The 23117-nt window shown below is 38.8% G+C and overlaps 1 protein-coding gene across 1 annotated transcript in view; it reads right to left on the bottom strand.

The window, feature by feature from the left end:
- Positions 1 to 7481: 7481 nt before the first annotated feature.
- Positions 7482 to 23117, bottom strand: part of tafa5l (TAFA chemokine like family member 5, like) — a 68378-nt gene continuing 52742 nt past the window's right edge. Inside the window, exons 4-5 of the mRNA XM_059333558.1 lie at positions 14057 to 14099; positions 7482 to 8781 (exon numbers count right to left, since the gene is read on the bottom strand). Of these exons, the coding sequence (XP_059189541.1) occupies positions 14076 to 14099 (24 nt within the window). The 3' untranslated portion in view covers positions 7482 to 8781; positions 14057 to 14075. The remainder of the gene's footprint in view (positions 8782 to 14056; positions 14100 to 23117) is intronic.

The following is a 23117-nucleotide window of genomic DNA, read 5'->3' as shown; positions in this document are numbered from 1 at the left end:
ACTTTCAGTTTGCAAACTGTAGCTTTATCCAACTTAATTCTCAGCTCATTGGCTTATTGACGTACGGCCGCAGAACTGAACGCTCGGCCGTGTTTCAGTTCAGTAAGTACTGATACGCAGTCAAATCAAATTAAAATGAAAAAATACACAGATCGATTAAAAATTCCACGTGATCGACCAAATTCTTAACGACCATTAATGGATCATTGATTAATTATCATCCCCAGTCACAACACAGTTGCAACCCTAATAGATTGATGTTTAATTAAGTCTAAATGAATGACAGTTTATGGTAATATAGGAAGAGGTGAGTCAGTGCAACAGCCTGGCTCATTGTTTTGAATAGCTGTGGTGTTGTTGAGCTCTATATGTTACAGGTGCAGCCAATAAATTAGAATATAATGGAAAAGTCCATTTCCAGTAGTTCAAGTCAAATAGCCCCAACAAAGTATTGAGTGCATATATATGGACATACTTTTCAGAGGCCATCATTTCCATATTAAACATACTTTTAAAAATTGGTCTTTTGTAATATTACATTTTTTTGAGACACCAAATTTCAGGTCTTCATTAAATGTAAGCCATAATCATTATAATTAGAGGTAAATAAATAAATTGAGACATGAAATGTTTCATTCTGCATGAAATTGATCTATATAATGTATTACTTCCACTTTTTGAATATAATTACTGACATAAATAAACTTTTCTATGATATTCTAATTTATTGAGATGCACCTGTAAATGAATGATAGTTTATGGTAATACAGGAAGACGTGAGCCAGTGCAACAGCAACAGACTTGAATAACTGTGGTGTTGTTGAGCTCTATATGCTACAGAAGAATTATCTATATAAGCTCTGGGATTCTGTCTTTTCATTGAATATATTGACAAAATGAATTATATAGAATATGAACATCCTCTTAGGTTGTTATTGGCCTTCACTTGTTCAATGAATAACACAATGACATCCGTGTACTGCAGCTCCAGAGGTATTTTCTTACTCACTGTGTTTCATTTTATCTAAAGGATTATATCTAAATGAATGATGTCCTTGAGTATGGACTGCATTTACATCGCGCCTTTCTACCTCACAGGACAAAGCACTTTACAATTCACCCAGTTGCTGCCAATCAAGGCGCTGAGCTGCCGACTGGGAGCAACTTGGGGTTTAGTGTCTTTGAGATGCAGAGCCAGGAATCGAACCGCCAACCTTGTGACTGAAGGACATACCTGTTCTACCTCCTGAGCCACAGCCGCCTGAATAGAGTTTCCTGTGTTTCTGCTGACATCTAATAAGACTAGTGCTTGACTTTGAGCCTCTTACGTTAGTTTTTGTTGCCCTAATAACATGAATATTTGTCCTTTTCTTGTGAAGTGTCCTCTGTGACATCTGGATGTTCTCTTCATGTTGGTATCAGAGACAAGAAGTCACTAAGTACAAAGGCAATAATACAGGCGGAAGTAAACAACCGAGTCCTCCGCAGCAGGCCTGCTAATTGTCTGCATTGTCAGTGAGACAGATGTGGCAGGAAGCAATCATGTGATGAACTGACCCCGGTGTTAAATGGTGCCACTCAACCTTTTAAAATTCGATAAACAAGTCAGTAGGTCCGTGCAGAGATCCATACTCTCATCACAATGACATTTCCTGGTGCGTAAACAGGTCAATGGCAAAATGTAACCCCTGACTTTGCTTTTTCATGATGGTCGACGGGACGGCCCGGCACTTAGACATATTTACTATCAGCTATTTGGCAGCTACACTGAAACCAATTATTTTCCTTCCAGGTAAGACATTTTTATATTAGCAATGTAAATGATCTCAAAATTAAATCCTGTCTCTCTTTGAACAGATTTTGGTCTGAGGTTTTCCACACATTATCTAAGGTAACTGGGGGGAGTCCTGTCCCTAATGTACTTACTGCTCTATTTGGTGTGTTGCCCCTTCAGTTTAACCTTTCTTCTGCTAATAGGGACATGGTAGAATTTACAACTCTACTGGCAAGGAGACTAATTCTGCTGAATTGGAAATCTTCAGTTCCAACTACTCATGCAAGCTAGATTGAACAAGTGGGTTTTGTTTTTTTTCCTTAAACTGCAAAAAATGAGGTTGACCCTGTCTGGTTCTGCTAACACATTTGAATGGACATGGAATCCCTTTTGGTCATATGTTAATAGCACAGCATGTCATAAAAAAGAAAAAACTTAAAAAGAAAACTTGATCCTAATCCCTATCACTGCTATGTTAGACATTATCCTTTGACAGTTTAAAAACTGCAGAAAAGTTAAGTTTATTTTACTATTTGTTCAAATGCTTTTTACATTTCAACGTGTCTAAATTGTAAATTGTTCATACTTTAAAAAAATATGTTTTACTTGTTTAATTGTTAATACCTTTCTTATATTTCTAGTTTATACTGCTTGCTGTCCATCCAGTAACTGTTGAAATGTTCAGTCTGGAGCAAAGTGGTGGAGACTTACTGACGTTTTCATCCATAGACCCCTATGCCGCTGCCATGTTTAAAAACAATAATAACATTTGTGTGATAGTGCAACAGATTAAACCTAATTCTGATACAATAATGCTAGCCGTGACATTGCTGATTGACACTTTTATCCAGCAATGCATGATCTGACAGCTGGATCTCCAGAAAACATGTGAATGACTCCTATAACTTTTCCAATACCTTCAATATCTCACCTCACTGTGTCCTATTAGTGGTAGAAAATGATGACTCTATTGGTTAAATTTGGCTCCGGCCCCTCTCTCCTTGACTCACTAAATGAGCCGAGTGAAGGATGTTGTGCTCTTCTGCATAAACGCTCGCAGCAAAATAGAGTTTATTAAGACCCATAAAAAACAACATTAAAATTCACAACCAAGGGAGCGTCGCCTGACCCCTGGAGAATGATAAATTAGCTTGTGTTGCTCTAGCAAAACGACCATTTTATACCTTCATCACCCCCCCCCCCCCCCCCCCCCCCCCCCCCCCCCCCCCCCGGGGCTGACCCCCCTTCAGTGAAGGCCTTGGACTTAGAGAGGCTATGGCAACCAGGAAACCGTTTCAGATAACGCTGATACCGTTCTGCTTGCTTCCCCTTCTCATAGGAAATCACTCAGTGGTGTGAATGACATTTAATTCAACTGCATGTCTGCTCTTCACATTCATCGGTGTCAAGTGGGTACAGCGTGGTGCCGCACTGCACATACCTCCACCTAAGCAGGTCTCAATTTGACATTGAAGTGTCTGTTTTAATAATGGAGAGCAAAGGGGCCAAGAAAATAAAAGTCAGAAATCTCTCCAGAAATCCCTTCGGTCGATACGGAGCTGCTGCTTAGGGCTCAGTCCATTGATACCTTTGATTGTATTCTACTTTTCACTTACCATGGATGAAGTGTTTTCTGCAGCCAGTGCTGCTCTGCTTATCTGGGACAGGTTGTAATTGTTGAGTGCAGCCACCTCCTCATTGTTAGTTTGAGGGATGGTACAACAGATTTCATGTGACAGCGGTACTTCCATTTCCCACGAGGCAAACATGCAGGTGTCTGGGCAGCATTTTGAGAAGAGATGAAAGAAAATGTAATAAAAAAAACAAGGCAACAGCCCAGGCTATATATATATATATATATATATATATATATATACATATATATACTCTATACATGTATGGAGCTGTTAGTAGCCCTGTAAGTGTCTACCTTTAATGACGATTCGCTCGCTAACCAAAGTCCCTTGCGAGTCATCACCGGCAACTCATTAGCACTATGCTAAGCTAATGGATCAGTAAATGGATTTTTATGTGGGCATAAATGCTAATTTGCTACACTGCGGCGCTGTTCGACAACGCTGTGTTTAGCAAGCCGGTCTGAGCCTCTGGGGTGTGTTTGTGTCTCATTAGGCTCGGCCAGGGATCCATTGTGGCTGTGGAGAACTCAGTGGCAGAACAGATATACATACAGTGACAGAGGCCTACAGTTCTGTCCATCCTGCACCTGATGGTTTTTATTGAAGAGGGGAAAGATATCTCACAGGGGCAGACACAATTACATTTTTGTGAAAACAGAAAAGCAGCCTGTAAGACCCCGAACCGATGGGGTGTTTTAGGTGTTGCATGATGGTTGTTGCTATGTGATCTACACTGACCCAAACTGAAGCTTCTTAATCAAACTTGAGAAGGCGTGAAGCTAGGAAATAAAAGTTCTCATACAGACACGTTGACTTTTAGACCTTGTTCTGCTCCTACACTACCATTTACTGTATGTATGTCTATCTATCTATCCACAACTCAAATACATATCCACACATCTTTTATTCACCAATTACTGGGCACATTCTTAATGCTAATTGGCGATCATTATCATATTTTCTCCATTAGTACTCTGGGCATAATCTGTGTAGGTAAATCATTTCGTTTAAAAAAAAAATACATGAAACCCATATCTACAATGTCTGATACCTATATATTTTACCACATTATGACGCATGCTTTCTACAAAGGTCATAAATGATCATAAAAATTAAGTATCAAGTATCACAATTGCTCATGCTATATCACTGAATTGACATTAATGATAATAAGGTCTGATGAACATTTTGGTTCTTCCTGCAATCGGTGCAGACGAAGTGTGGTTGTAGATTGCCATAACATTGTCACGACAGCTCAGCTTTTTCAGCTCACACCACCTTCGTACCATTTGTTGATCCTGACAGCAGCCCACATTCAAAACCCTGAGACAGCAAGACAGACATTCAAAATGGAAGGGAGCAGCAGCAGGGCCTCGTTGAAAGAACATCTCTGACTGAGTGGGAGTTGAGTGGGAACACTGGCTCGGCAGCAGAGAAACCACACGTCTCAGAGTTTCTACAGCCAACTGGAGCAAACAATATTCTTGATGATACTGCATGTTGGACATTACATATTCACCTTTTCTTACAGCAAATATTGCCTATTTCTAACGTGTTGAACAGATATTCTAGAAAGTAGAAGACTACTCTAAATCAATAATGGTTATTTCATGGGTCCTTTATTTCCCTTTCAAAAGATTTGTGGAAAGAACTCTGAAAGTTGGCATCAAATGCAGAGAAGAGACAGTTCTGTGGAAAAGTTTCATGGTAATTTTGAGCAAAGTAAAAAAAAGTTTACTATCTGAAATGTACTCTCAATAAATGGTGAATTGTATGTTTCCAAGTAGACTAATTGCTGATTTGTGCATGGTCACCTGGTCTGCTGCACTCTGAGTAAAAGACTCAAGGCTATGCTGTCTTAGCACATTAATTAGGATTAATTAATTAAAGTGTTTGTTTGTTGTTTTTTTCAACAAAAGAAAAACTTGCCAGGAAATTTTGGAACAGAAAATATCACATATTATTTAATGGCAAGGGTGTGCATTATTTTTATGAAGATGTACAGGTCTGAGGTAGCACCCTCATCACTTTTTACTCATTGCTTACAGCCAAGATTCTGGTGGTCCAGATTTCAGCTGCCAGGTTTTTAACGAGAACCAAGAAACATCCTGTTTTAGTGTTCTTACACCGGCTCCCAGTATGTTTAGAATGTATTTTACTGATTACTTTTAAGGCCCTTCATGGCCTGCTACATCTCTGACCTCTTAACACCTTACACACCACTTTGAGATCCTCAGGCAGAGGTCTCCTGACTGTTCCAGAGGCCCGGCTGAGAACTAAAGGGGGACAGATCATTCGCAGTCAGGGCCCGAGGCTCTGGAACAACCTGCCTGAGGAAATCAGGTCAGGTGAGTCAGTGATCTCTTTTAAGTCTCTTCTTAAAACATACTTTTATCAGAGAGCCTTTCCTGATTTTACCTGAACTTTAACTTCCCTTGAACTGTCTTTAAATTGAACAGAATGATGTTATTTTCTAATCACTTTTATTTGTTGTTTTTTGTCTATATTTAACTTGTCTTTGTAAAGCACTTTGTAACATGTGTTTTGAAAAGTGCTCTATAAATAAAGAATATTATAAGTTTTCCCCTAAAATAGCCCAATTACTATACAGTATATTTTTTGGAAATAATGCACTTCATACTGTGCGTTATTCTTCACTAACCACACACCACATTATGGATTATCCTTTACATGAAGGCATGTGGGAACTTTTGAAATATGCTGCTGTTATAATTCATAATGCAATAGTCCTGCACTACATTATAATACATCATACACATGGGCTTAATTGGAAGTGTTCCCCAAGTTAATTTTAGTCTTCACAAGAAAACTCTCTCCATTTTTATTGTTTCTGTTTGTCTCTGTTACTGTTGCTGTGTCCCTGTTTGGGAAATAATTGGCCTGCAGTATTGTAGTTTTCAAGTAAAGCCTCTTTCTAAACAAGGACAGAGTGAAATAAAAGTATAAAATATTTATATATAGACATTTGTGGACCACAAAAGGCATTTATAGTGCTGACAATTTAAGGACACTCCCTCAGCTTGGGGCCCTAGATAGTCCCTGCACCACGGTGCACCAGAGCTTGAGAGTCAGCGGCTCAGTGCTGGAACTTGCAAAACATAGTTTGATGATACATGCTGGTATAAAAGCCCACCCACTGTCAGATGCTGACATTTTTAGACCACTTCACAAGTAGAGGTCTGGATATTTGTTATTTCTGTCCTTATTTAAATTTCTACTAAAATCAAGAGCTGCCCTGCTGAGTAAGACTGCAGCAGCGATTTCTGCATTGACAGTGACTCAAATCAAAGCGGCAATTTATTTACGGTGAGTGCAAACCAAAGAAGCAATAAATAAAGGCAGCGTGAAATCAAAGGTATGGGATCAGGTGGAAATTGGTATTTTCTCACTACACAGACGACTGTTGACCTGGAAAACACTCACACACACACACACACCAAATACACACTCCACAGCTCACGGGAGCGGATGCTCTCTTTATATCCTCAAATGCATACATTAAGATGGAGATGTACAGGATTTTTTAGTATAAAGAAGTGAAAAAACAGGGTGTAGAAACATTAACGGGAACACCTGAATAATATTATGCAATCTATTGCAATCACGATGCAACAAACACTGTTGAGGTTATTTTTTGGGACTTTCATCCAAATTCCTCATTCATCCAAATACTAAAATGTAATAAGCTTCTTATTATGTTGTGGTATTTGGACTGTGTTTCATTGGTCACTGGTGTTCTCGTTATTGTGCCCATCCCTTGTACTTCTCTCAGAAGAATGCCTCTTGTGCGCCTCCTTTTTCCTCACCACCATTTGGAATGAGACCCACAGAACATAAAATACATTATTTGAATATATATATGTATATATATATATATATATATATATATATATATATATATATATATATATATATATATATATATATATATATATATACATAATTTCCAAATATATATCAAGCATCTGAAGTCAGCAAATAGCACGTCCAGCTGGCCAAAAACATTTCATATCAAAATATAGTCAATTTAGACAAGGATTCTGAACACATTTAATCACGCATGAATTGATTTTAATTACAGAATTTAACTTGTGTGACATACTGCAGATCTGTCCCCAGTTTCAATAATATTTCCCCCCATATAAATATCTCTATGTACTAAAGAAAGACATGAAAGAAAAGAAAAGGCAAAAACCAGGATTCATCTGTGAAGATTCAAATGAGATCCAACATCTGTAAAATCACAAATGCTTCTCCTGCCAGATGGTGAGCTCTGGTCTGGGCGTGTCCCAAAAATATACAGGAGAATGAATAATTCATTGAATATGACTTATTTCACAGTGTATCTCTGAATGCGCACACACATACTCGCACACACACACACACACACACGGAGAGATGCTAACATGCCCACACACACACACACACACACACACACAGACCATTAAAATGAGCCAGGGGTCCACATCTGCTAAATGCTCCCGGTGGTGTGTACAAGATGTGTGAGGTTCATTGACAAAAACTACTTTTCTAGTCTATGTTGGCACCACATAAAAAACATAAGTTATAAGCTGAGTTGTCCAAAGTGTCCACGTTTCCGTCACAACCTTTTGTCATTGAGTAAAGATAGTCAACCCGTCTCTGTCGTCTCCGGTAGACTTTCATGCTTTTTCACAACGTCCCGTCCCGCGTCTAAGTGTGTATGCAGAGATTTTGGTGGTGTTAAAGTTTCAGCCAGCCAAATGAGAAAAAGAATCCAATGCAGGCCCGGCTTGACCTCTGTAAAGTCCCGACTCTTTAGCAACGAACTGTCATTAAAGAAACTTGGCTGGAATATAACCCTGGACAGCTTCACAGCAGGGACAGTAAAGAAGATGAAGGGGCTGACTTCTGAAAGACCTTCTGACAAATCAAGCCACAAAGGTAAGAAAAATCTTCAAGGAGCTGTCCCCTACAGACTTGATGTTGGATAACAAGGACAACAGAAAAAAGTAATGTACTTCAATGAATATTCCACTGCCCGGTTGATAAATATTCCTCACAGGGATTTTGTCCTATGATGTGTCCACGAATTTGGCTGTGGTGAAGATTCAATGCCGATGGTGTACCATGCTGCTCACTGGAGACTTCTCAGAGTTCTCACAAGTGTCTGCTGAGGGTCTTTCACTTCTTGTGGTGATAGGAGAAGCTCTGGAGTATTATTATCTTTTTTTATTTATTTTATTTTATTTTTTTACTAAAGGTCAAACCTGGTGTTAAGTTTTGTTGGGAGTCTCATTGGTGAATGGACACAATGTTCTGGTGTAGTGACTGGCCTCAGTTCCTTTAGAAGCAACGATGTCAATGAGACTGTGGAGGAAGGGAGAAAAAAAGGCAAGATTAAGATAAAAATTTCATCACAACACATTTGTTTCATAAGCTTCTTTCAGACATAAACCTTGTTATATACATATACTGTGTTCTCATGCGTGGTTTTCATTTGATTTCCTCCAAAAAAGTGATTAATAGGAATTTGTACATTATCCCACGAAATATGATTGGTTGCTGTTTTAAATATATGACAATCGCTGATTATATTGGGATACAGAACTTCTTTGTTAAGTTTACACAGAACAAACATAGCTTTTATAATGTCACCGGACATAACTTGGTAGGAAAGTTATGAAATATACTTTTACTTGACCTGACAAGCTTTGTTGATTATCATGTAATTATGTTGTTTTCCACAATATCAGTAAGAGATATTGATCAGTAGACATAATGAACAGCCTGTTTGAGTTTAAATGCAGTTTTCAATACATTGCCTATTTTTTTTGTCTCTTGCTCCTTTTTGTCATGATACGATATTATTGCGATTTTAAGCATTTTGCGATAATATTGCGACAATATATTGCGATTAAACTGTTTGACTGAAATTAAATTCAATCAAAACTTGTTTTGTCAAATAAGAGAAAAGTCACAGACTGACAAACAAAGTATTCAGTCTAACTGACCCGAACTCATATCAAACATGTATGGATGACAACAACTGGCGCATTTTCTCAAACTTGCTCTGCTCTGAATTTTTTTTTGTGAATAACTTTGCAGTGTTATTTCAAAACTTCCCAACACGATATCCTGCCTATAGATTCCTTAGATCTTCTAGTTTATTCCAGTATATTCCTAAAAGTGAGCCTGCTACGGCCTCCGTAAAAATAAAAAGAATGGCAAAAATACTGAATATAGATTGCTAAATATGCCGTTAGCACCACGTGCTGAGGTTAGCACATCAAGCTAGAAAGCTAGCATATGAGTCAGTCACACTATTTAGTACAAATGATTCAATATTCAAATTAATTTCAAGCAGCCTTAAGACTGCTTTTGGCCTTTGGATTGGACAGTCTGTCTACGGATAAGCTTAGCAAAAGGTTTATCCTGACAATTTTACATGTTTCATGCCTGAACTCTTTTATGCAAAAGTCATGATGATAATCTCACCAGGTCAAACATAGTTACATTTTGGTAAGGTGTTGCACAAGACCACATTAACATAAAGGCTGCTGCAACACAAAACAAGGTTAAATATGCACAGAGATTAAATGTGCTTGCAGCCTTTGTGATAGAAATGCATTTATTAAATCATTTTTATTTTTACATAAAAAGAAAATAACATCCTCTATAATAAAGACTTATTATTTGTTGTACCTTAGTGAAGCAGAGTGCCTTGACTTTTGGGGGGATTTCATTCCTCTGTTTGGTTGATTGCCTACTAATGCAAACTGAGCACCTGTTATGTGTCACATTACTGTCAGATCCAAGAAGCGCTTCCTCATTTGTTTTTCTTTATCAAAAATAAATTCAGTTTAATAAACCACAAAACACTGAATGAGACAATTTTAAGCTGTTGAGGATATTTTTTTTCTTTTTTGTTACTCTCACAGTGCATGACAAGAGAAAACAATAACAACAACACAGTAATAATCAGACCGACACCCCCTCCCTGTATTTTCAATTTTCATCTAAGCCAGCTCCAACAAAACTCTTTACATACAGCATGTGGGCCAATTAAGAATTAAATGAGAGCTCCAAATTAACGTCTTGTCAATCGGTGCACATGCACTGTGAAACATTATGAAACAGACAACAGAGTTTTAGCACACTTCAACACTAGTATTTATATGTGAACTTGATGAAAGATATTTTGAGGGGCTTCACAAGAGGTGGTCAGCTTACTTAATCAATCAATCAATCAATCAATTAATCAATCAATCAATCAATCAATCAATCAATCAATCAATCAATCAATCAATCAATCAATCAATCAATCAATCAATCAATCAATCAATCAATCAATCAATCAATCAATCAATCAATCAACCAACCAACCAACCAACCAACCAACCAACCAACCAACCAACCAACCAACCAACCAACCAACCAATCAATCAATCAATCAATCAATCAATCAATCAATCAATCAATCAATCAATCAATCAATCAATCATTTAGGTTACATATTAAGGACAAGATATTACATATAAATTACACATACTGTAAAAGCACAATCTTAATGCTCACAGTGGTCATTATTTAAGGCTACAACCATAAAACATGTTTTAAAAAACAAAAAATATTTTTGTTCATTGATATAGCTTCACTGTGTCCCACATCTGACAGCTTTTGGCTAACATTCTATCAAAATCTCACATTAACTTCTTTTATAAATTATCATGTAATTTTCCCAATTAATTAAGTGGTGTGAAACTAGTATCTAACTTCTTATCTTTCGTTAGCCTTGGGTTTACCAGAGTTGACAAAAGGACGCTAATGCCGGTGAAATAGAAGTCTGCTATCTGTTTCCCACATCGGTCACTTGCATCTCTTCACTTTAAAACAACTGGCGCTGCTGATATTTTTTTGGGAAATTGGATGTTTCTTGGTAAGCCAAATAAATATCATCACTATCAACACACCCGGACAGTACTTCAGTCCTTCACAATAAAATACAGTACAGTAAAAAATCTAACGGTGTTCGATGTGCGATACAGTTATTTTTACTTTATAACTCCACGCTGTTTGTTGGAGTGCCAGTTGCAGTTGGGGTGCCAAATATGGAGCCAGCCCTGTAGCCCTTTTCCATGAAGGTCTGAATGATGCTGAACATTTACATAATGTCTCATTGACAAAAATCCATTACACTAACAGATCCCAAGTCTGAAAGGGGCTTTATTTTCTAACAAAGCAAATTTTATGAATGATTCTGCGATGGGATTGGCCAATACATGTATGTAATAATAGATTCCTTTCCACATGGAATACATTTCACCTCCAATGAAATTCTGTAGCTAATGACTTAATTTAGCCAATCATTTGATCAAGAAGCCAATTTGAATGATAATAGAACTCAGCCATGAATATGTTATATGGATAAATCCATAAATGTTAATACATAAATGATTCACGGTGACAGTGGACAAATGTGACACCCAGGACTGCATATATAAATCATTCAGACACTTAAATATGAGTTGGCAAATCCACACAGAATTGCACAAATTCCCAGGGCTGGCAAATAAATATTTATGACGCCCCCAATTCCCCCTTTCTCCCTGTCCTTGGTAATTGTGCGTGATTCATTTTGTTTTCTCGGTGGAAGAGGGAAAATCAATCTTAGAATATTGGCTAGGAGACATAAAGCATGCAGATTCCAAATGCCTGTGGTTTTGCAGAATATAAAAGGTTTGCAGATACTCAGTCAATGTTTTTATGAGGGGAATTTAGTTTAATCTTTAGATTTCCTTGTTGTCGTTTTTTTCCCCAGAAAAGGAAAATGTTTGTGAAAGTAAAGTTAACCTGCCAGCAGCGCCCGGCTTGCCTGCTCCTGAATCTAGATTACATTGCCAACTTCTAGTTTCCAACTCGGCAGACAGCCAAATCTCACGAATCTGTTGCCATGGCACTAAGACAGGGGTTTTCAGAATGTACCTTTTTTTACTTTATTGCTTTTGTCAAGAACATCCTCCCATTCATATCATTTTTTTTGTCCTTAGAGAAAGCCTGGACACTTGAAGTAGCCTCTCCCTTTGATGCTACCACTGTGGGGCTTTTACGTTCCCATCCTTATGCATTTCAAAACTTCCAATAAATCCCTTTGAGTTCCCTTTTTTCTTTGCATCATCAAAGTGACTGCATCCTGAGAAAATGAGGGATTCCATTGTATCTTCTCCAAGTCCTTGATGATCTTTATTTAAGCTCAGCGGTGAGAGCAGTACTGAAACACACCACGAACACACACTAATGGCTGATTCATTCTGATTCAACCTTTATACAACTTGGAATTAAGGCTGTTCATCAAGTTCCTTTTAAGAGATATTCTGCTTTCTACAAGACACACCAACTAAAATGTCTTTGGTTGTTTGTAGGGGTGCAACAGATCACAAAACTCATGGTTCAGATCCAGAAAGTAACTAAGTATATAATTATTCAAGTACAATTTTGAGGTACTTGTACTTTACTTGAATATTTCCATTTTATGTAACTTTTTACTTCTATTTTACTACATTTTAAGGCAAGTGTTGTATTATTTACTCCACTACATTTAGCTGACAGCTTTTACTTTACAGGTTGAGATTTAACATAAAATATATGATCAATTTGAAATGATTAGACATTTTTTTTAAAATGACATCTTATAACACTATATTAAGTAATTAAATGAGCCGTCTTTACAAAATGAAAACACTGTTTGCTTAAAAGCATGAATACAAATAATGTAATAATATATTTAGACTATACATAACAATACGAGTGGGTCCATTCTGCATAACGAGTTCTTATACTTTTGATACTTTAAGTACATGTTGATGCTGATACTTTTGTACTTCTACTTAAGTAACTTTTGAGTGCAGGACTTTTACTTGTAGTAGAGTAATTACAAGGTGTGTTATTAGTACTTTTACTGAAGTAAAGGATCTGAATCCTTCTTACACCACTGTTCAGATCATATTACGGTTTTGAGTTCGGAATTGTAAACAAACATGTATGACAAATATGTATGAACATAATTTTTTCAACGGCATATTGGTAACTTGGTTTAACTGTAATTTTTAAAAAATAATTGTAATTATTATTGCTGTAATTTTTTTTTTTTTTTTTAATCACTAAGGTAATAATTTGGATCAGATTCAACATCTCACCAATATAAATTGCATGTCTACAATAAAACACACATGCATCCCACTGCCTCCGCCACCGGTAGAGAGGCAGCCTGTTGAGTTCTCATTACATTACCAACGGATGCTAATAAATCTGAAATTGCAGATCCACCGGACACATTTTAGTCCGCAGTGATACTTTCAAACAATCATTCTATTTACGATGGCATCGTTCAGACAGCCTCCCACTGCAGACTGTGAACATGCTAAAGTAAAAACTAATGCCATGTCACTGCATATATGTGACCACTGTGTTTATAATGTAACATTATGTTGTTGTGTTTAAGCTCCACTACAATGTCCAAAGTGTGAGGCTGGATCTGTACGGTAAACTGATCGACAGTATTACACACTGAGTTTTTTGCATGAAGCAGGGTTATGCACTTGGTATGAAAAGTTAGAATGTAACATAAATAAAAAAAATCACATACTTGCTGTTTCTTCTGCATCCTACGATGGCTCCTTAGGCAAAGGCTGGAAAAGAAAAGTAGAAGGTCAGCAGGGGAAGAACAGAGGGCCAGCTTTCACTAACGGTTTACTCAACTTTCCCTCAGCATATTGGCCTTGGACGCAGAGCAGCATATGTCCATTTAAAAGCACAGATGGCATGTCTTCCAATTATATCTAAGGCGAGACGATGGGAGCTGAAGGTTATTTTGTTCTCTCACAGTTTTTATGACCTCTGAGGACGCCGCTTCTCTCCTCGACCAGAAAATACGAGCGAGTAATGGCCACCTCATCATCCGCGTTAACGATTGAGAGACCTTTCCTTTCTTCCGTCAATGGCATCACACGCATAGAAAATTTTATCACATTAGCTGTAAGGCAGGGTGATAAACAGTGTTCCACTTTGTTTCTTTGTGAACAACAACAACTTCTTGCCTCCTACATTCATCTTTAGGCGCACACATGAAAACATGCTGTTTTCCCCTTGACCAGAGGAACAAAACAGCTCCTTTGCCTTCTTAATATTGGTGAATGAGCCACTTTTGTGTAGATAATGACTCGGCTAATCATAATCAGGAAGCTAATGGTCTGTTTAGCCAATCAGAGGAGCCAAGGCGAGACGGCTGTCTGGGCAGCACATTGGCATTCCCAGCAGCCCCTGCTCTGCTCTGCTCCGCTCTCCTCTCGGCGGTGCCAGGCTATCTGCGGCAGCGAGGGTGGACTTTGTATTCTGCTGCCCGCCCGGCCTGTCGTCCTGCGATCTGTCGCTCTGTCTGCCCGAGTGGTCGACCGGCCCCGCCGCTGTCGAAGAAATTCAGTCCTCTGAAGAGGCGCTGATCCATCACACCTCTCCAGCAGCATGTCATCTAAATGCTAAGTACTTCCACTGCATCTTTAAATCAAAACAAGAAAAGAAATGAGCACGGGAGGCGAGTGGTTGGAAGGGATAAAAGCTTATAAGGGCACAATAGAATCTGCCGAGCGAACCCTTAGCTTTTTGATTACATTCATTTTCGAGGGAGAGGAAATGCCGGAGAGGAGAAACTGGGCGAGGAGGAATGTGCATGAGGAACCCAGAGACCTTGTTATCCCTTTCAATGTACAAGGGAAAAGGAGAAAGAACAGATATTGATACACCCGCCCCAAAGGTTCCTTCAAAGAAAATAGTATGTTGTTTGACTTCTCTCCAAAAACCATCATGAATGTACCTGAGCTGCTCCCACAATAGTACCCTCTCCTCTCCCTCGACTCCCTCGTCTCAGTCGGACTCTTTGCTATCGATCGGAGGGATTCTTGAAGTCGGAGCAGAGTGCTGAGGCGGCAGAAGCAGCCGGCACTATTAACTGCTCCTACTAATTAAAAGGGTAACAAGGTGAGTTCGGCCCCATGGGATGAAACTGTGCAGGAGCCAGAGCCGGCTGTTTGCCTGCCATGCGCACCGGTAAACAGTGCTCACCGCCTATGGTGTTTACAAGACAGGAATCCAAGGACATCGAAGACATATTCATCTCCCGCTGGCACGAGGGATGAGGGAGATTCACAGATAAGGAGAGAGAATGAAAGCGGGGAGCGCACTAATAAGCGCTTTGCTAATTGCTTATGTTGCGGTGAAATTGAAACATTTGGACCTCGTCTCTGAGCTCGGGGTGCCCTCGTTTCATCGCCACTTGTAAACATTGAGCACTGTGCATAAATGATAAAGTTTTGCGGTTCAAATGAGGTGCTCAGCCGGGATCTTTGAGAGAGTGCCAGCAGAGATTGGCAAAAATATTAAAGGATTCAATTAACTTCCTTCCTTATCATCAACACAGCATATTTTGGGATCAAAGTATTTTTAAGATACAGTATGCATCGCATTACACAAATAAAATCATCTGCCAAGGTAGCATTACAACTCCCAGAAGTCTTTGTAGCTGGGAGGAAAAGCCACTGCAGGTAGAGCAGACAGCATGTTTGCTCAGTGCTCAGGGGGAACAAAGCATAGACTGCAGATTTGGTGGCACTTCAAGCCGCAAAATTTTCACCAGCAGCCCACCCAGCCATTATGGAGACAGGCACTGTGCCATCACTGCAGTAACTAAAAGTCTGTCCCCAGGGTCTCTCCTAACAAGTGGACTCCTGCACAGGGTTTTGTTGGTTTCATCAACTGGAGACTCATAGAGATGCCAGTCATTACCAGCCACTAGAGCTGCTGCTGTTGTTATTAGGCTAACAAGCAGCCATTGCCTTCTGAAGAACCAGAGTGGATGCTCCATGCCTCCATGAGTATGAGCCTGCTGTACGAAAGCATCAGAGGATCAGACCTGCAGCTATCTCAGAGGAATAGGAAGCATTGGGTTGCTTTATCTCTAGGTAGGTAGCTATTCTCCAAAATTTAGATGTGTAGTCTTAACATTCTATATACTCGCCTTGTCTCAGGGTAAAAAATTACCCTCTTATTAAATCTCTAAAATAAAGCAGTTTCATTGAATTACAAACCCCAAATCTTATTTTTCAGGAAGAAAAATCCTCTCATGCATCAATAACTTTGTGAATATCAGGATTTTCCATCTTAACAGTTTTGAAAAACTAAAGTGAAACAATGACAAACTTGAACTTCTTTGGGGTTATAGTTATATGGTCTTATATTCTGTGCAATAAAGAAATTGGCTACAAAATACTCATCTTCTCCATTAAAAAAAAAAAAAATCATTGCCCCCAACCACAATGTGTGTAAACAACAGTAAGAAAGATTAAACATTTCAACCAAATTTAATCTTGAAAGCACACTATTACTTATTTACACACAGCAAAAAGAAGTCAAATTGTATAGAAGTCTATGAGAAAATGACCCTACATCTCATTTGTATCAGTAAACATTTTCCTAAGGAGTTTATGGTCTCAATCACTAGCTTTAAATTTCAGATTCAGCAAGCAATTTCTTAAAATGACGGTTCCATTTGTTAAATTAGCTATTCAGCTAACTCTGGGATATAACCTGTTCTGTACATGGTCCCTGTCAACTAAACCATTTAGAGTAAAATATATGATAAAGCAGGGGATGCCTCAGGGTGTGGGGTAAGCTTGTGACTGACAGGTTTGCTTTCAATGTAGAACTTTGAACATTTCACAGTTTTTTCAGAGGTTTGAGCACAATTTTCTCGCCTGAAAACAAAAACTGTTTGAATGGCTAAAAAGGTGATGCAAAAGCTGGGTAAACTACTATAGACATTTGAATTAAAAAACAAATGGGGCGCCCCGGTGGCACACCTGGTAGAGCGCATACCATAGAGGCACCGTCCTCGTGAGCGGGCGGCCCGGGTTCGAATCCGACTCGGAGCCCTTTCCCGCATGTCTTCCCCTCTGTCTCCCCCTTTCACTCTGTTTCTCACTATCAATAAAGCCTTGAAAATGGCCAAAAAAAAACAATAACATTTTGATGTAGTGCTTTAACAATAAATCATGTATCGTTCTTTACATATGCAGATGAATTGTTTTTATTCCAGGCCGACATTTCTCACACTCATTTCTGTACGGTAAGAAAATCAAAAGCAGGCTGTTGAAAGTGTCCTGACGTGTGTGATCATTACATTGAACATCAAGTCTACATTTATTTTGTGAATGTTATATCACCGCTGCATGACAATGCAGTTTTAGTGCAAATTAATTTGAAAAGTCGGCAGTGAACTACCTGAAAACAATAATACAATAACAATAAACAACAATATAACTTTTGAATGCAGACTTGATGTTCATTGTGATGGATTGCACATTTCAAGTGTCAAGAGCTTGCTTATTGATTTTCATACCGACAGAAATTAATGGAAAGCAAAGGATGCGTGGGATGAAAGAAAAACAAACACATTCAAATTATGGTTTCAGTATGGTCTGCAAAATGTTTGCAAAATCTACATTGGCTAAAACCTACAAATCCACTTGTAGTGTAGCTTATATTATTAAACATTATCAGCAAAATGTACTCAAGTATTCAAAGTATGAAAACATATTGCTCTGGTCCTTTTAGAATATTATAATAATGTATACTGTAGATGATATTGAATTATACATACTGATGCATTATGTGAATTGCATTTTAAATAGTAGCTGGTTAAAGTGAAGGTTATTTCAAGTATTTACACACTGCTAAATAGTAAACGGACCTGCACTTATATAACACTTTTCGAGTCGCTTTGTGACCACTCAAAGCACTTTACACTACACACTACGCTCATTCACCCATTCAAACACACATTCATACTGGTGGCTGAGGCTATCCTAAACGGTGCCACCTGCCACCATTGGGAATTCATTCACACACCGATGAACACAGCATCGGGAGCAATTTGGGGTTCAGTATCTTGCTCAAGGATACTTCAACATGTAGGCTGCCACGGTCAGGGATCGAACCACCAACTCCCCTAATCTATAAAATGCTTAGGGTGACAATAGCACAGTAAAGTGGACATATTCTGCTCATTTTTAGGTTCAAGGTTATATTTTGGGTGTCTACTAGAACATGTTTTCTCGTTTTAATGCTACCATCCCAACCCCCCAATATTTTCTCAAACTATCTGTCTGAATGTACTTGTATTCCCAATCTCATACTGGAACACTCCGTTTTAGTGCCTGTCTCTTTAAGACCCCCCTCCCAAAAACACCCAGTCTGCTCTGATTGGTCAGTGTTTCAAGGTCATTTGTGGTCTCAGCATCTCTGCACCATCATCCCAGCCGGGGAATGATTGCAACAGCATTTTAGCAGCACTATCTACCTATATATAGTATAGTTATCACATCACAACCTTACAGAAGTCCTGACGGCTAGTTTAATGGCACAGTGTCTGAACATGGGCTGCATGAATTTCTGTGTGGATTTAGCATTTTTGATACATCTACAGTATTCATATTGCACAGAAAGTTTTTAAAATATAGGACCTTTGAATGGGACAAAAATGATAGATTGTGGCTGGCTGCGTCATAGGTAGCAGCTCCAAACAATGACAATAGGATGTTGCATACACAGGTTACAAAAACCCTGTGTTAAAACGTGGCCTATGGCTCTGACAATTTCACACAAGACGAAGCTCTGGAGACAAGTATTGTGCAGGGTAAAACTCACATGGCAGTTCAAAGCCTGGCAATGACAGAACTTCAAATAGGGTAGCAGGGTAAAGTGTGCTGAAAGTGACAGCAGAAGGGACCACATTCACTAGGTCTGAGACAAAGAGGAGAGGTGGGGGGGGGGGGGGGGGGGGGGGGCGAGCTGAAAAAAGAGCTCTTTTAATAGATGATGGCAGTACATGAGGAAACAAAAACAATGTGTTGGTTTTTTTTTTATGCCCTGCAAATGAACACAAGAGGAAATATTGGATACGGTAAATGTAATCCTGTGGTACGTATGTTCCATAACACAACACCTACGATAACACAAATGGAATAGGAGAATGGAAAGGTGGGTTTTTCTCTGTTTCTTAACATCTCTATCAATCCAACCTATTTCAATATATTTTCCGCATCAGTCCACAAGCTATCTCCCCCCCAAGACTGATGATCATGCCACAGCATCCGACAAACAGATGAGCTGAAACCAAAGGAGAGCATTTTTCTTTTCCACTTGATAAATAGAAGATCTGTAAATGAAACCAAAATAAAGAGTATATTTGCTTATCGAGCGTAACCTCTGTGTACTGTCAGTCATTTTATAAATGTACATCCAAAGGCAGAGCGGGCCAGGCTACAATATGTTATCCCCGAGGATCCAGAGAGAGCCTGTCAGATACAATATGACAGGAGTACCGTCAGTTCACAAACAGGATTGTGAGTGAAAGCCTGGAGGTGAGCCAGTAAAACATAAAAGCTGAACTTGTGCTCTTTTGTCTGGTGTGTGTATCAAAGAAATAATGGTGGTTGCATTCAAGTTATTAAGAAAGAATTGAAAAAAATTGTAGTCTCAGGCAATTACAGATTTGCATCTCTCTTGACAGATACTGCAAAAACAAAAACTAAAAGTAAAACTCTTTCAAGCCAACACTGATGGAAAATATTCTGTTAGTTGTGCACAATTGTTAGAATTTACATGTTGGTGCATAGAATTTAATAATTTCAACTGCAAATGAGACTGAAAGCCAGCAGAGCATTGAAGGACGCGGTGCACGGCATGCATGTCTAATATTTGAGAATGCTCTGGCCTGGTTTTTTCAGTGCATTTTCAAGATGCAAACATTTCTCCTAATGAACTCCATTTCTGATTTCCCACGACCGTTGATAACACATCCTTTTTCACTCAGGGCCACTTTTTACTGCATGCATCCTTCAGAGCCTTCAGTACAAGTGAGTTACTATTCAAAAAACAACCTACTTTACGTCTCTCATTATGCGTTTTATTTGGTCTTAATGAATGCTGCTGGTCACAGCGTTGCAGCACATAATGAAAGGGATTTCACTATCATAGACCACCTTTATCTAAAGATGGTGTCCCGCTGGGAATACAAATCTGCAAGAGGTTCAGAAGGCGGCTCTGTTGCAAATACAAGCGCTGTGTAAGGACAATTTACATAAGCTAACAAATACACTCATCATATAAGAGATAAGAGCAGAGTCACATACAGGCTAATGCAACAGCAAATTAAGGGCACTGAAGGGCCTCTTGAAAAATATTGCCATTATGGTGCATTGTCAGTGGGATTAGCTGTATAGATAGAGGTTGGTTTGGTAGAATCAAAAGTCTGTAAAATCACATTCACAGTTAAAAAGATTAGATGCAGCATTCAGGCTTTTCAGCCGAACCTGCTCGTCTTATGAAAACATTGTCTTGACTGCAGGATGATCATTTTTCATCAGCGCAGAGCCCACAGTGGACACAGGTTGTTTCAGCTGTCATCAGTCTGTGTGTTGTGTGGCACACACGTATATGAATCACTGCATGCAGAGTAGTGGTTTATATATAACATACCAGAGACAGAGCAGCAGCTCTTAAGATAATAAATCAGTAATTCAAGGGCACCTCTGTTTGTGGTTGACTAATGTTGTATTTGGTCAAAACTGCTTGTGTTGCATCAGCAGCTAGTAAGAAAAGTGCATGAGAACTGTGTGAGTGTTTCATTTTTGTAACACGTTGAAAAAGCAGGAAATCAAGGCCCTTTTAGATGGAAACAATCTGGACGGAATACGAAAAAGTGGCGTTGTGTTCTCACTTTTTATTCTGCGTTTAGACGAGTGTCTTGAGGGGGAAATCTGCGTACACACCAGGCGGCAACCTCCGTGTCTGAGCAGGGAGGCAAACCAGGAAATGCCTTAAGTCTGCATTCAACTGAAAATTCCAGCAGGGGGCGCTAAGTTTGGCTGCAAAAAAATTTGTTCCATTTATTTCAGTGCAAAATGAGAAAATTTGAACTTGATTTATTACCTCAGAATTTTTTTTCAGGACAAAACTATGGTCTCAGTCGGTAGTAAAAAATCTTCTTCAAGACAATTTAATGTTAATAGTTCAAATAATGGCCCCATTTAGAAGCAAATAGAAGATAAAGAATCGTATGATTTGGGGCGTGGCTACCTTTGATTGACAGGTCACTAACAAGGCGAGCCATCATCAGGAGAGAAGCAAAGCAATGTGCATCCACTGTGTCAATGCAGTTATATTTAACATTATATACATATAAAAAAGGATGTTTACAAGTTTTGTCTCATAACTTTGACCCTTTCACACTGTATTTTCACTTAATGTTTATTTGAAAGTTTGTTCAGTAAAAATGTCTTGTTCAGCATTTGGTTGTACTAATAGACACTCCAAGGAGTCGCTGCTCAGTTTTCTGAGGTAAGTAACATACTTTTTGTTTTTGTTTTTTGCCAAAATGAACATCCCAGTTAATGCTCCAGTTAGGCCAGTGGAGGCCATGCTCCATTCTCTCAGTCAGGTTGAGGTGTAGAGAGGCGTGTAGTCAGTGTCGTCAGATCCCTCGCTCCAACACAGTCCAAATATGGTCTGCTCCCCATTTTTGAAAACAAGATGGAGACTCTTCTCTTCTCTTCCCTTCTCTTCTCTTCTCTTCTCTTCTCTTCTCTTCTCTTCTCTTCTCTTCTCTTCTCTTCTCTTCTCTTCTCTTCTCTTCTCTTCTCTTCTCTTCTCTTCTTATCTCTCCTACTTCTACTCCTACTTCTCTTCCCGGTTCTCCTGGGTCTTGTCCAAAGCTGTTTGTTTTTCCTCTGCTGAATTGGTGCATCAAATTAAAAATATAATAATTAATGCGCCTTCTATGTTCTGTTATATTATCTCTGATAATTCTGCTTAACTGCTGAAATGACTCCTGGATAGATATCAGAGCTGTTAGGGCAGCTTGAATGTCTGACTGATGGAAATTGTCCGACATGTTTGTTGTCGTTTGCCTGGACTGCAAATAGATATTACGTAAACGCGGCGAGAGCCAGCATGAGCTGATCAGAGACACTTTTGCGTTTTCAACCTTTTAGATGCAAATGCAATGGTGGAGCGTTATTAGGATTTCCACTCTGGAGGGTGGTTTCATTTTTTTTATGTTTTAAGCCCCAAAAACAAAGTTGCCATCTAAAGGAAAGGCACATCCGATAAAATATTTTGTTGTTTTCACCCGAGAAGTCACAAAAATAGGACACATTTTCCCTTTTGTTTACTGTTTGAGCTCTCTGTGACAGACTTTTTATGAAATAGGACTATATGTATATTATAGGACCATGGTCCCATTAATAGGACCGGACACTTTATTAGGTACACCTGTCCAACTGCTCGTTCAGGCATAAATATCTAATCAGCCAATCATATGGCAGCAACTCAATGCATTTATGTAAAATGGCTCATTGTATAGCAGTAATGCAAATAAGAGAGTTAACTATTTAGTTATGATTTATGTATTATAATTACCCAAAATCTGTATATATAGTTCTTACTGAGTCAGCATGTGGAACGTTTTACATTAAGTTCCTGTAACCCACGTCATTTTTGTGTCCATCTATATATATTGGGCTGTCACGCTAGCCTCTCCCCTTTTGTCACTGTGTTTCATGGGAGAGGTAAGCTGCATTTTTCTCTGTATGTTC

The sequence above is a fragment of the Centropristis striata genome, chromosome 5 (genome assembly GCF_030273125.1).
Source record: "Centropristis striata isolate RG_2023a ecotype Rhode Island chromosome 5, C.striata_1.0, whole genome shotgun sequence".
In the NCBI taxonomy this organism is placed as follows: Eukaryota; Metazoa; Chordata; class Actinopteri; order Perciformes; family Serranidae; genus Centropristis; species Centropristis striata.
The sequence above is the reverse complement of the archived record's forward strand: the minus strand, read 5'-3'. Positions and strand labels throughout refer to the sequence as shown.